At 38.8% G+C, this 13,159-nt stretch overlaps 1 protein-coding gene across 1 annotated transcript; it reads right to left on the bottom strand.

Annotated features, from left to right (window-relative positions):
- Positions 1-230: 230 nt before the first annotated feature.
- LOC100697343 (mucin-17) lies at positions 231-13,096 on the bottom strand. Its single transcript, XM_005470028.4, has 5 exons — positions 12,330-13,096; positions 8,011-8,171; positions 7,815-7,908; positions 4,048-6,398; positions 231-3,848 (listed from the first exon to the last, which is right to left on the bottom strand). The coding sequence occupies exons 1-5, from the start codon at positions 12,598-12,600 to the stop codon at positions 1,827-1,829; spliced, it is 4,899 nt and encodes a 1,632-aa protein (XP_005470085.1). The 5' UTR covers positions 12,601-13,096; the 3' UTR covers positions 231-1,826.
- Between the last annotated feature and the right edge of the window lie 63 nt (positions 13,097-13,159).

Below are 13,159 nucleotides of genomic sequence, written 5' to 3'. Positions count from 1 at the left end.
AAATATTAGTGGTGGCCTAGTGCAGTGTGGCTCTTTGAAAAGTTGTGGTCATAATGTGAAGAACAAACAGTGCAAGTGCAAGATCTTCTGTGTATTACTCCCACTGGAGAATATTGGTTTGCATTAGTCGATCTGAAACTGACTTTATTATGCTGTACAAAGTCATCATTAAACTCTAGGACTGCAAAGCTATTACTTGTGCTACACATTTTTAAATGATCACAAAATAATTTTATAAACAAGATGTTTATTCATATTTCTTTCATTTTTACAGCCAGTACGAACAAACTATGCAACTTGACTTGACAAAAATCAAATCAATGTAAATTCACAGTATGTACAATGAGGTTTAGGGCTGTAAAAGAATGTGTTAATATGGTTTTTAATATTTTTGGGAAAGTTAGCTTTTCAACCATATCTGAGAAAAATAAGACATTTATACCAAAGCAAAGACATTTTTTTTTAATACAGCACAATGTTAAACAGAATGAAAATATGTTTTTTTTTTAAAAAAAAAACAATTCACTTTTAGTCCTCCCTGAATGAGGTGGTTAATTACTGTGCAAGTAATACAATTAGATGCCATTGCCATTTAGACAGCAGCAATGACATGTGACATACTGACAGAAATTGATAGATGGGTAATGGAAATTAGATCATATTTTCAGTCTCAATTCAATTAAGACATGTTTTAACCTTAGTGCATATTTCAAAATCCAACATCCAAATTCCAACACTGGTCACAAGATGTGCTTTCCAGAGTTATTGTGGAAAGTTTATCAAATACTTCTGTTTATTAATAATAGACAAGTGCTTCAATTTTTGGAACTGTAAATATGAAAACAACATTAATAAATTACTAATTAAAAAATTAATAAATCATCCGTTTTTAAATGTGTTCAGTTGATAATATTTAAAAACGAATGCAAGTGTATTATGGCAATCTGAGAAATGAGAAAAAAATGAGAAAAAAAGATGACAGCTCTAAAAGCCCATGTCCAAAACAAAAGCATTATGTATGCCACAAAGGCTTACTTGAGTTGAAGCCAAATTTACCTTAACAATTTTCCCTAAACTAACCCAGGTACAACATTCAGGAAGAAATACCATGCCAAACTGGGGTTATGCTCTCACACATCTTGTGACATCACCTATTGAACCAAAAAGTATGAGAAAAAGATACCTGCATATCCAGACAAACCAACTTCAATTTAAAGATGTATATTACTGAAAAACCTCAATCTATATTACACTCTACTTTGCAAAGAGCACACAGTGCCATACAAAACATTGTTTTAAAAAAAAATAAATAAAAATAACAGTTCAACACTCTGGAAAGTTTCCTCATCTGCTTGCTAGTGAGGAGGAACCAAAGTGTAGCTAGTATAAAGAACAACTGTCACTAATAATTATGTTGCATCATTTTTTTTAGTACAATTTGTGATTTTGGGGAGATTTACTTGTCGAGCCTGTCCACATTGCATTGTTTTTATTTTCAATAGTACCAAGTGGCACGCATGTTCATCTGTTGGCTTTAGTTAAGTTGCTTCCGTTCTTTAAGACAGATGGATGGATTTCCAACAAAGCAACAAATGAGTACAAATTCCCAAACTCTCAAACCATTCTACAAAGATACAAAATAATTATCTCAAAAAGGCAAAATAAGTAAATTCTCCATCTGCATATAAATTCCATTATAAAAAACAAAAAACAAACAAAAAACCCCGCTCCACAGCATGCATTTTCTGAATTACAAGAACTTATATTTCCTATGTCAAAGCACACCATTGTTCCAAGTTGAACATGGTTTCTTAAATGTCCACCTCTCACCGACCACCATGCACATTTTTAACATGTTTTTTCAAGTGACCCGTCTGTGTGAATTTCTTTGGACAGTGTGGACAGGCATGTGGTTTCTCCCCTGTATGGGTGTATTTGTGCCTTTTAAGGTTATTGTAGTCTAAAAATCCTTTTCCGCAGAATGGACACCAGTGTCTTTTCTCTCCATTATGCCATCGCAAATGCACATTCAGTTCTACTCTTCTTATGAATTTCCTTTCGCAGAGGGTGCATTGAAATGGTTTCTCTCCAGTGTGGATCCTAATATGTACTTCTACATCTCGTTTTGTGAAGAATCCTTTGTTGCAAACCTGGCAAATGAAAGGTCTTATCTTGCCGTGCACCATTTGGATGTGTTTTGTAAGGCCAAAGCGGTAGACAAATCCTTTCCCGCAATGCTGGCAGATATGTATCCGACCATTCCGGTGCACCCGGCCGTGGCGTTTAAAGCTCTTGGAGTCTGGGAAATTCTTCCCACAGAATGTGCATGAGAAGGGCCTGTGTCCAGTATGAAGACTAACGTGGCTCTCCAATGCAGCACTGCTGCTGAGAATTCGACCACATTCCCCACACTGGTTCCTTAGCAGATGCCTACCTATGACTGACAAAGGCTGTAGAGGTGATACAATTGGTGATGTAACAAATTTGGGTTGGGGCGAATTAGGGGAGCCACTGGGGTTTTGATTATCAGATCCTGTCTCCGTCTTTACGTTTAACAAAGATGACTCCTTTTCCCCCGATGGAGGCATTTCACTTTCTGTCATGACAGGAGGTATCCACACTTTAGCTCTACATTTTTTCCCAACCCCACAGTTGGTCCGACTCTCTGATAACCGACTTTTTGCCAATTTAGATTTGTTAGACTTTTTCATTGAAGCAATTTTTTTAGCTTTTGCTGCTTTAGCTAACTTCATAGCATTAACAACTTTAAAACCCCTTTTAGGACCAGTAACATCTTGGATTAGTCTGGGCTTCTTAGCAGGTATAGATTCCTCAGTCTTTGTAGGACTGATGCCATTTTTAGCTATTGTAGGGGACTTGACACTTGGGGAACAAGTTTCACCTTTATTTCTTCTAGTAATAGCGCCATCTGTGGTTATACCAAAAGATCTTAATTCCCTTTTAATCCTTTTTGTCCTTGAGTCGTCCTTGCTGAAAAGTGAACTCCTACGGATGCCAGACTGCCTCAAACTAGGTGTTCTTGGGCTAACAGAAGGCAAGTCAGTCTTTTTAGGACTAGTGCTTCCTCTGGTTGACATTAGAAGGCTTACAGAACTTGATTTTTCATTTCTAGGGGTTGTATCATTTTTAGTCATTTTGGGGCTACCACTTTCTTTAGTTGAGCTAGGACTTCTAGAACTCAAAGAACTGGAGTTACAGTTTAAACCTTTTCTACCTGAAGGCGACCTCCTTGGACTTAAAGAACTGGATTTTTTATATCTAGGACAGGCACTATCCCTACCCAAAGACCTCCTAGGAGTCACCGAAGTCTTTTCAGGACTAGCAGTTTCTTCATTTAAATTTCCTTCTCTAGGACTCACAGATGTGGATTTTTTATTATCTGTGCCTAAACCATCTCTATGTGTACTGTCCGCCTTAGGACTCATGGTGGTGGAATCACTGTTAGCCCTGCTCGTCATAGAAGTTGGCTCATTATCAGTCGTCTTGGGTAAATCACCACCATTACACAGTACAGATCTTACAGGACTGATGGAAGATAGGGCATTATTAATTAGAGCGGTATTATCTTTAACCACATCTCTCCTTTCAAGGCAAATGGGACTGGTTTCCTTAGTTGAGTTTTCACCATTAAGATTGCCATTCTCTATTCCAAGTTTCTTAGAGATTACAGTGGTACTCTCACTTTCTGAATTCCCTTCCAGACTTGTTTCAGCTCTTTTAACTTGCAAGTGAGTTTTCAGATGACTTCGCAGTCGAACGACCAAGGAGTTTTTCTGTAAGCTTCTCTCCGTCAAAGAAGCTTTACCATTTGCAAAGTCAGAGTTGGCCTGTATCAAAATGGAAAGAAGAAACAAAAAATAAATAAATAAATAAATAAATAAATGAATAAATAACTGAATGAATAGGTACCACATTCTGGGGTACCTAATTTAAAAAAAACAAAAAAAAACAAACATAACATGATGACTATGAATTTCAATGTGTGACCACAGAAATTATGACCCCCGTGTATTGAATTGCATTTACCTGTTTTTCTGGATCTTGAACGATCGGTGAAACTGCCAGTTGTGCCAAGAACTGTGCTTTAGTCATCTGTAAGTGAGGGTCAGATGCCTCTCTGGACATGGAGGTAAGCTGTATGATGGCAGATTCATTCTCCTGCACGTCACTGCTGTCCAAATTAGGAATGGGTTCAACAGATGTGGCTGATGTAGATGGCTGCACATCTTCACCGACAGTTGCCTCTCTCATGACAGTGAATGTTTCAGATGACAGTTGACCCGGCTCATGATTATTTGACTCTTCTGACTTCTGAGGTGTATTTAGAGTCACAGGACTAGGCATTTCGGTTACATCTAAGCTACTGCTTGAAGATGACTCTAGCTTCTCTGAGATTGCTGGTTTTGAAGACTTCTCTTGCATAGTACCTTCAGAAAATCCCTTTAAACGCAGTTTCGATACGAAAACAGTTTCGTTGGTGGATATTGAAAATGGAAGTTTGGTTAATCTGACCACTGGAGTGAGCTTCCTACCAACAGTCAGCTGTGATGCTGGTATTATCTTAACTGACTGTTCTAAACTGGTTTCTGTAGGAGTGCTTATCACTTCAGAAACAGAGGCAGTTTGTTCAGGAGATTCAGGGCTGTCGGTTGTGTTTTCACTTTGAGAGAATGCTGTGTCATCGCAAGCTGAAACACTTAACTCCTGTGAAGCTGTAGTCGACTGTGCAGATGTCACTGTGACAGGAACATCACGAGGAGTTGCTGCCTCTTGCGTTGCTTTCACAACTATTGTCTGTGGCTGATGTTTACTTGGTGCCACTGCTGCCAACCGTATTGGAACTATGATTGTTATTTTTTTGTGTGGTGGGCCACCTGTATGCTGATTTGCTGATGGTTTAGTCAACTGTGAAACTGGGACTAATGTCATGGAGGTAGTATTCGTTTGTTGAGGAACACAGAAAAGTGGAGGTGTTTCCAGAGGTAACCCTGCAACTCCAGAAGTTGCAAATAAACTATTGTGTGTAGTCCTCGACTCTATAGAAGAAAGCTTTGTTGTAGACGATGCTATATTGTGAGATGGTCCTACTCTTGGCACAACAGTTATAATTTTAGGCCTAATTTTAGTCAGTTTTCTGGGTGCTACAGGGTGGGAAGATGGCAAGACAAAAGTTTGAGTAGCAGCATTTGATAAAACTTGCTGTTGTTGTGGTATAATAAATGCTTTGAGGGTTTCATTGGCCTCTACACTAGACTGAGATTTTACAGGAAGATTCTGTGTCTGTGGTTTAACTGGGATTTTGTCCACCGTTTGTAGGATATCCACAGAGGGAGCACAATGCATCAGAGGTGATGAAATTTTTTCGGAAGACGGGATAACATTTCCCATTGTTGACTGATTCATTGCTTCAACTAGCAGCATTGCATCCTGAAGTGTTACAGAAGTGCGACGTTCCTTGTGCTGACCGGGTGTCAGTTGTGGTGAGTCCAATGGAGGAGAGTTCCATGTTTTATTTGCAGATAAAGCTTCAATGGATGGAGCCTCAACTGCCTTTTTTTCTACACCTGTGGGAAGCTGCTGAGTTTGAGGGTCAACTGGCTTTTCAGAAGAACTGCTACTCAAAGACAAAACTGAAGCAGGCAGAGAACCAACCTTTCTATTGTCCATGTTTTCCAAATCAGTGCTTGCCATCTCTTGTACAGATGGATTGGCAGTATCTTTCGACTGAATCCCAGATGATCTTGGAGATGCAGAAGCAGAAATCTTCACTGCATCTACTGCAGTGGATTTGTCAACTATTTCTGAAGGTGTGTTCAACTGTTCCTGGCCTTCTAAGGCATCAAAAGTTGATGACACAAGTGCTTCTTTTTGTTTAATTTTCTTTGGTGGCCGTCCTCTTCTACGCCGTACTGACACATTAGTTTTGGAAGTAGCTTCATCTTCTGCCAAGCCGTTTTTTAATTCTTCACAAATAACTTCTTTGTTGAACAATATGGACCCTGCTAACTGTTCATCTACACAGTGCACATGTGCAGATGGCTGTACAGTAATAGCAGTTTGTTCATTTTCTACTGTTTCACCATCTCTTTGACATTGCTGAGGAACCTGTGTCTCTACTTCTGATGTCTCCTGATCAACTTCAGACTCTTCTTTGATATTGTCCGTCATTGCAGCAAGTGAAATAACTATTGAATGTTCTGGATCAGTGGTCTGGCTCTGCGCTCCCTCTGAATGGCTACTCTCTCCCATACAGGATACCTCCGGGACCATTCTGGTCTCTTCATCTTTTTGAGTTGATGTAGTTTCTTCTGTTGAATCTTCCTGGTTAATAAGCATCCCTTCATTTTCAGTTCCATTTAAAGAGACGTGTAAAGAACCTAGGCACCGCAGTGATAAAGATGTCAGAAGAAACATAAGAGGAAAAAGTTACTAAGGCAGGTAAAACTCTTGAACAATGAAACTTTAGTTGGACATTTTTTCTTTTCCCCTTAACATTACATGGCCCGTACAATTCTTTTAAAGGGAACTAGGGCTGTGCGATATGACCAAAATCTCATATCCCGATATAAGAATTCTATCGTCCCGATAACGATATAAATCACAAAAATGTAACATTTTCTGTAAATTCTGTGAATCTCGGGCAGCTCGACTTGCGGGAAGTGTTTCTAGCTGCGCGTCATGTAGCTGGAGTCGAGTATTTTAACTGATGCATGAAACGATACATTTTTAGACATAAGTTGTAACGGCTGCCGTTTTCTTTGTGAGTATTTATTACACAGCGTGCTGCGGGGAAAAGCCTGTTCTAACGTTTGAGTCTAAGGTTTATTTTTTAGCACCTGGCGGCTCTTTTTTACTTCTCATCCGTAAATAATCAGCTCTTTCACATGATTCAGTTTATTTTGAAAAGTCCCAACAGGATCTTGAGCTTTATTGTGAAAGGTTTATGTGGAACATAAACAAGCAGACACGCGATGGTTTTACCGTTGTTGTTGTTAACAACAATGCATAAAAACAGGCGCTTGTCCGTCCGTAGTGTGGTTATATTAAATATAAGAGAAAGAGAGAACTTTAAGAAATTAATATAGCCACTACAGTGACCATCAAAACGATGAAAAAAATATTGCCGTAAACAGTTTATTTTGCGACACCACGAAACAAACGATAGCGTAAAATGAAACGATAGACGTTTTTATATCGTCATCCGATATATATCGTTATATCGAACAGCCCTAAAGGGAACTGTTTTTTTTTTTTTAAAAAGATGTGCTAAATACTGTTTTGATTCGGCACTCATCATATAATACCACTGGGAAATGCTGCACACACAACCTGTTTACTGGTGAATAATCTTCCACTGTTATTTTGGATGTTTAAACTCTGCCAAACATTTAGCCTCAACCCTTTCTACCTTATGCTTTCCCTACTGACTGCTATTGTGTTGTCGTCAAGCTGCTTCCCAAATAAGGTTTCATCTCCTGGCTAGACATACACAAAAATTAAACTGTAGCTAGTGATGGCAGTTGTTGTTCTGCTCTAACACAATCTGCAGCAGGTGGTGAAGACCTGCACTACTGTTTCCAACAGCTCTCTTAGACAATGGAGCTAGGGTTCATACACAGAGGCAGAATCTCACTGAAGTAGCAGCTGATTATGACATTCAGTTAACTAAACACATCTGACCATCAGAAGATATTTGGGAAATAATAAATTTGCTGATGAGCAAATTCAAAATGGCATTATTTAATTCTTACAATTCTTTCTTTATTCCAAAACCATCAGTTTAAATTCCTCACCTGAAACATTACTAAGGGCTTGTTCAGAGGCCACTGCAGACTCAACTTCCTCTTCTTTCAACTCGGACTGTAGAGAAGTATCACTGTATGGTTCCTGTAGGAGGAGGACAGAAATGTAGGTTTTGAGAAGGTGCAAAAAAAATCAGAACATTTTATTTTTTGATTTTTTTTTAATGCTGCTATGGTATACACAAACCTCCTGTTTGACAAGTACAAATGTCATCGGAGAATTTCCTCCCTGCTCCTGCAAACCATATCCAATCCTCTCACCAGCATGTAACATTTGTTGGTTTTTTAATGATGACTGCCCCAGTGGCTGACATTGCTCGACCAACACTGTGCGGAAGGAGACAATATCTGTAAAGAGAAACATACAAACACACAAAGAAAAAACAGAATAACTAATTGTTCAAGAATACAGAGTTGAGAATAGAGCTGAGTACAGCGACAATTTCCAGCGGAGTAATGAACTAGTTTTATTGCACCAGCAGAAAAAAGTGAAGACCGCAATGCCACCGCTTTGAACTGGAGCTGGCAGTGGCAGATCTTGCAATTCTCTGGAGATCAACTGCAAGCTGGAAGGCCACTCTAACCAGAACTGGCAACAGGTATAGAGCTAGTGTTGCTATACTATGCTCACAAAGGCTGGAGAACAGAGAATACAGCAGCCACCTGGAGTCCAAGACAGTGGAGTTGAAGTCTTGAACTCACTCTGGAGAAAACTGTGTGCACATATATGCACACCCACTGTCACCAGGCCAGGTCCATGGAAAAGACCGCTTTACTCTGTGTTTTGAAGTTCTGGCGAGTGGTGGGTGTATGCATAACTTACCCATGACTTACCCTATCAAGCTTTGTTTTTACTCCTAAGTAAGGATAAAAAAATAATTTTGGTTTAAGTATTATTTTCTACTAAGAAAAACACATTAAAGTTATAAATTGACTTGCATATCATTGAGTACAATTAGGATTTGATCTGCAAGTAAAACATAGACTCACTACTTGGTATAGAAGCATTGTTGGTAAGCACAACAGCAAGACATTTATTGTAATTGGTAATCAGGTTTGGACACATCTCAGGAGGGATTCTGGCTCACTCCTTGTTAAAGAAACGAAATCCTTTAGGTTTCTTGGCAACCTCTTGGCAACTCAAAGGTTCTGCTTCCCTCCACAGACTTTGTATTAGAAGATCTGGAGAGTGGCTAGACCATCTCTTCTTGGCCCCTCCTTTTTTGCATTAGTGGACTGTTTTGTGAAATTTGTTGTTTTTTTCCTAGGTCATTGGTTGATATTCTGTCTCTGTCTATTAACATAAAGCCATTATAAAAATCAGAGACAATTTATTTCTTAGTAAGTCTTTAGGAAAATACTACAACTATACTGTATGGAACAATTCCACAAATACAGAGATTAAAAAAAAAAAAAAAACACTTCTTTATGTGATATATATATATATATATACACACACATATACATATATATACATACATATATATATATACACACACATACATACATAAATAAATAAATGCACAATAAGTGCAGTACTATCTCAATGAAGGCTCATATATGGATCTGATATGTGGCTTTACCACAAACCCAATGTGGTAGTCAAGTATGACACAGCTGCTCAACAGTCGCTCTACATTCTGTGCATAGCTGGGAAAGTGCCATCTGAGAGAAACAATTACCGCCAGTGAGTTGGTAATGAGAGTCAATTACTTTAATCTGCTGCTTAAATCTGTATTTTTTTCTTTAAATTGTGTCATTTTTATTTTTTTTTAGTTACAATAAAGAAGGCTGCTTCATTCATAATATCACTGTGTCTTTCTCTTCTGTAGGTAGACAAAGGTACAGTATGGGAAAAAGTGAGGATATAGTCATGATGGGACTATAAGACAAATAGTATGAACAACCACCAATAAATATGAAGTCTTACATTGTGCTTGTTCTAAAGGATGGCAGTGACACTTCTTTCAGTGTTTTGGATGCATATAAACAGATCTGATCAATCAAACCACCACATTTATGTTGCACTCGTGGGTAAAAACAGGCACCGGTACTGCATATACAATAATATGGTAATAGCAGAAAAATACAATTTAAATTCAGACACACAACTAGATGCTGGTATACCAAATGGGTCAATGTTAATCTGCGAAATTATTTCACTACCTCCTCAATGTGGTCCTAAATTTGCCAACACGAGCTCAAACTGCCCCACTGACCTCCTGAGCCAGTATGAAAGGGATCGTGATACGGCTTCAGCGCCGGGATCAAACCATGAAATTATCCCTGCTGTGGCCTTTACTTTGAGATTTGGATGAAACCAGAATCTCCATTTCTTTCTTTTCTTGTTTAGAAGCATCAGGACCAGCTCATCATAACTTGATGTTGACTTCATTTTCTTTCTTTTTTTTTTTACCGGTGCATTATTTGAGGATTATTTTTTTGCAAAAATGCAACGCTTTATATTTATTTAAATCTGGCTGTCTAATATACAGAGTTATACGTGGTCTGGCGCCTCCACCAATGAGTGATTTTATTAAACAGAAGTCTAGCAGTGTTGCCGGGTCTCGACTGACTCGAGCCACTGTTAGAGGTGATTGTGAAATGGCATTTAGACGGATCACCTTTTCACAGAATGCTCTGTCATATCAGGGAGTGAGCTTCTGAATAGTCTTCCACTGTCAGTGAGGGAAAGTACAAGTATCCCCATCTTTAAGAGTCACTTAAAAGGGTGGCTGAGGGACACACAAACATGTGATCATGTTTAATAATCATGCTTTATATTGGACGTGAAAAAGAGTTAGTGTATCAAAAAAAGGGAAACAACTATTAGTGTAATGGGTGAGTGCAATATCAGGACAGTCAGGGCATGTGTAATACTGGGGTTTGTGCAATATAATTGATGTGTTTCCGTTATTGTCATCTATATTGTCCTCTGTTGTCCACTCTTCTTGTCATTGTTTGTTCTAGTATAATGTGATCACGTTTTTTGTCCTTGTCACAGAGACACTATTTACAGATCATGTATGTTTTTACTAACTTGTGTTTAACACCAACCTGCCAGAGGGTCTGCAGATGGAAATTAGCCCAAGGCTATAATCTGGCATATTTATATTTCTTAAAATGTTCATTAATATGTATTGCCGCTCTTTCTAAATAAAATAAAAATAAATAAAACAAGTTTCCATTCATAATTTCATATCTTTTTTTTCGCAACACAGTCGTTATGTATAGACCTTAATACTGTTGTTGCAAATTCAAATCAGGGACTTCCGGACGCACTGCTATAATGACCCCACGCACACTAGGTGGTACTCAATTGCGACAGAAAATGGCAGAAACCGAGTAGAGTCGAGACACGTTGAGTAGCTACTAGTGGGAAAGGGTTCTAATTTCTGCAAAACATTCTAACAACAACAGAGATGCAGCAATTCGCTTAAACAATTGACTGGTTCATACTTTGTCTTAATCATCTCCTCTAAAGAAAAAAAAAAACATTCTGATGTTTTGAAGGTACAGAATGCTCTTTAAACACTACATTAGGGTAGACACAAAAACATCTGTGACACAAGTTTATGGACCTTTGTATTCTAGTTTCTGTTTTAGAATTATTACACAACTTATCGATATCTAAATAAAAATGTGGACTAAAGCTATACATTGATAAGATTTCAGTTCAGTTGATTTTTTTTTTAATACACGTCTTAGTGGTTTTGCCTGGCACTGTGCCAGTGCCATTTAGAAGACTGTGCAGTTCGTTATCAGCCCCCTCATTCGCACCTCACCAGCTTCCTGTGTGGGAAAACCTTAGTACCTCTGAGTGTGAACACCTTAGTACCTCTGAGTGTGAACATAGTGTACAAACAGAATAAGAAACATGTTTTCATGTGACACGTGTGTGCGAAAGCTCCACGACCAGGAGGCTGACTAACACATTTGTAATGTGTAACGGTCTGTAAACTTACAGCAGAACGGACAAAAATATATACTCCGGGAGCATAAAGAACTGATTGGCCAATTTATAACTGGTTCTGGCTTCCTTTAGCTAATCCGAATGGTTTTTTATAGATAATAACCAATATACAGGTAGAAGTGGTCATTCTGAGGTGTAAAAGAGCATTCCATTTAGCTCAAATCAGTTATACCAATGCTCGATTTCACTTGAATAATTAAGAAGCATCTGTTCCGTTCCTTATAAATATATATATATATATGTAAAACGTTTTAGAGCTCTATGTAGCCATAAAGTGACGATTTCTTGAAGTTTGGACTAACGTTCACTGTCCTCTAAAAATGGAGAAACTAGTATGGTTTCCCTCCCATTTTGGATCCCACGCTCTAGATGACTATGCTGAGAAGCAAGCATTAACAGCTATGATGTTCTGTGTGTTCCAGATAACAAGAATACACGTAACATTTTAGCTAAACACAACACATACCATCATAAGCCAGTTATAACTGTTAATATAAGTTAGCTAGGGGTGGCTAACATGCTGTGCAACTCACCACACTGCACGGCTGTGTCGCATTTCTCGGAGTCGTTGCTTTGTCCAGGAAGAGGCTGTTTTTCTCTTTGATAACTGCCCGATTGGCTTTTCGCGTTCTCAAACTGGCTGCATTTTGTTCTGAGGTCCTCATTCTCCTTCTTGATTCTGCATATTTCTGCTTTCAGCTCGTCAACCATAGTTTCGTAAAGTTTCGTGGTTTCTGCAACAGCGCTCTTCAGCATGCTCTCCATGAAAGAGGCATACTTCGTCTGAAAATCGTCCGAGGACATCTTGGTATGTCGTACTATACTTCCTGGATACTGATACGAGCCCACCTGGAAGAGCGTCTTTACTCTGGCGTTTCTTTAAAGGCACGCCGTCAGAAGCTCCGCCAACATGGCTTCTTCACATGGACGGACGGACGGACGCGGTCTGTGCTTTGTGTGACGCACATTGGCTGACTGACTTACGCAAGCATCCGGTGTTTCACTTCATACAAGCCAAACTTTGCTTTTTGAAGAAGTTCAGTAAGTAAACATAAAAATAAGCTAGGAAATCTGTCGGCGCCGAATTATTATTAATACTGTCGTATAATCCCACGCAACACCAAGAGACTTCAATCTTTTCGTTGCAGCTGAGATTATGCTTTCTTGTTCGTCGATTTTGCTTTAACCGCAGTTGGTAAACAGCTTTTAAGAGCTTTACCGCCACCGTCTGGATTGGAGGATTAATCGGAACTGTTTACGATATCCGGGGTGTCAAACTTATTTTATCTCCAAAAGTTGAATCTGTTCATCTGGACGTACGTCCAGATGAACAGATTCAACTTTTGGAGATTTACTTTCCTGG

The sequence above is a fragment of the Oreochromis niloticus genome, linkage group LG6 (genome assembly GCF_001858045.2).
Source record: "Oreochromis niloticus isolate F11D_XX linkage group LG6, O_niloticus_UMD_NMBU, whole genome shotgun sequence".
NCBI classification, from domain to species: domain Eukaryota; kingdom Metazoa; phylum Chordata; class Actinopteri; order Cichliformes; family Cichlidae; genus Oreochromis; species Oreochromis niloticus.
Note: the sequence above shows the minus strand (reverse complement) of the source record. Positions and strands in the feature narration are given on the sequence as shown.

Coding starts and splice junctions, on each gene's coding strand:
- LOC100697343 (XM_005470028.4), bottom strand. CDS start 12,600: ATGTCCTCGGACGATTTTCAGACGAAGTATGCCTCTTTCATGGAGAGC. Junction 8,172..12,329: donor CGACACAGCCGTGCAGTGTG/GTGAGTTGCACA, acceptor TTCTCTTTACAG/ATATTGTCTCCTTCCGCACA. Junction 7,909..8,010: donor TTGTACTTGTCAAACAGGAG/GTTTGTGTATAC, acceptor CTCCTCCTACAG/GAACCATACAGTGATACTTC.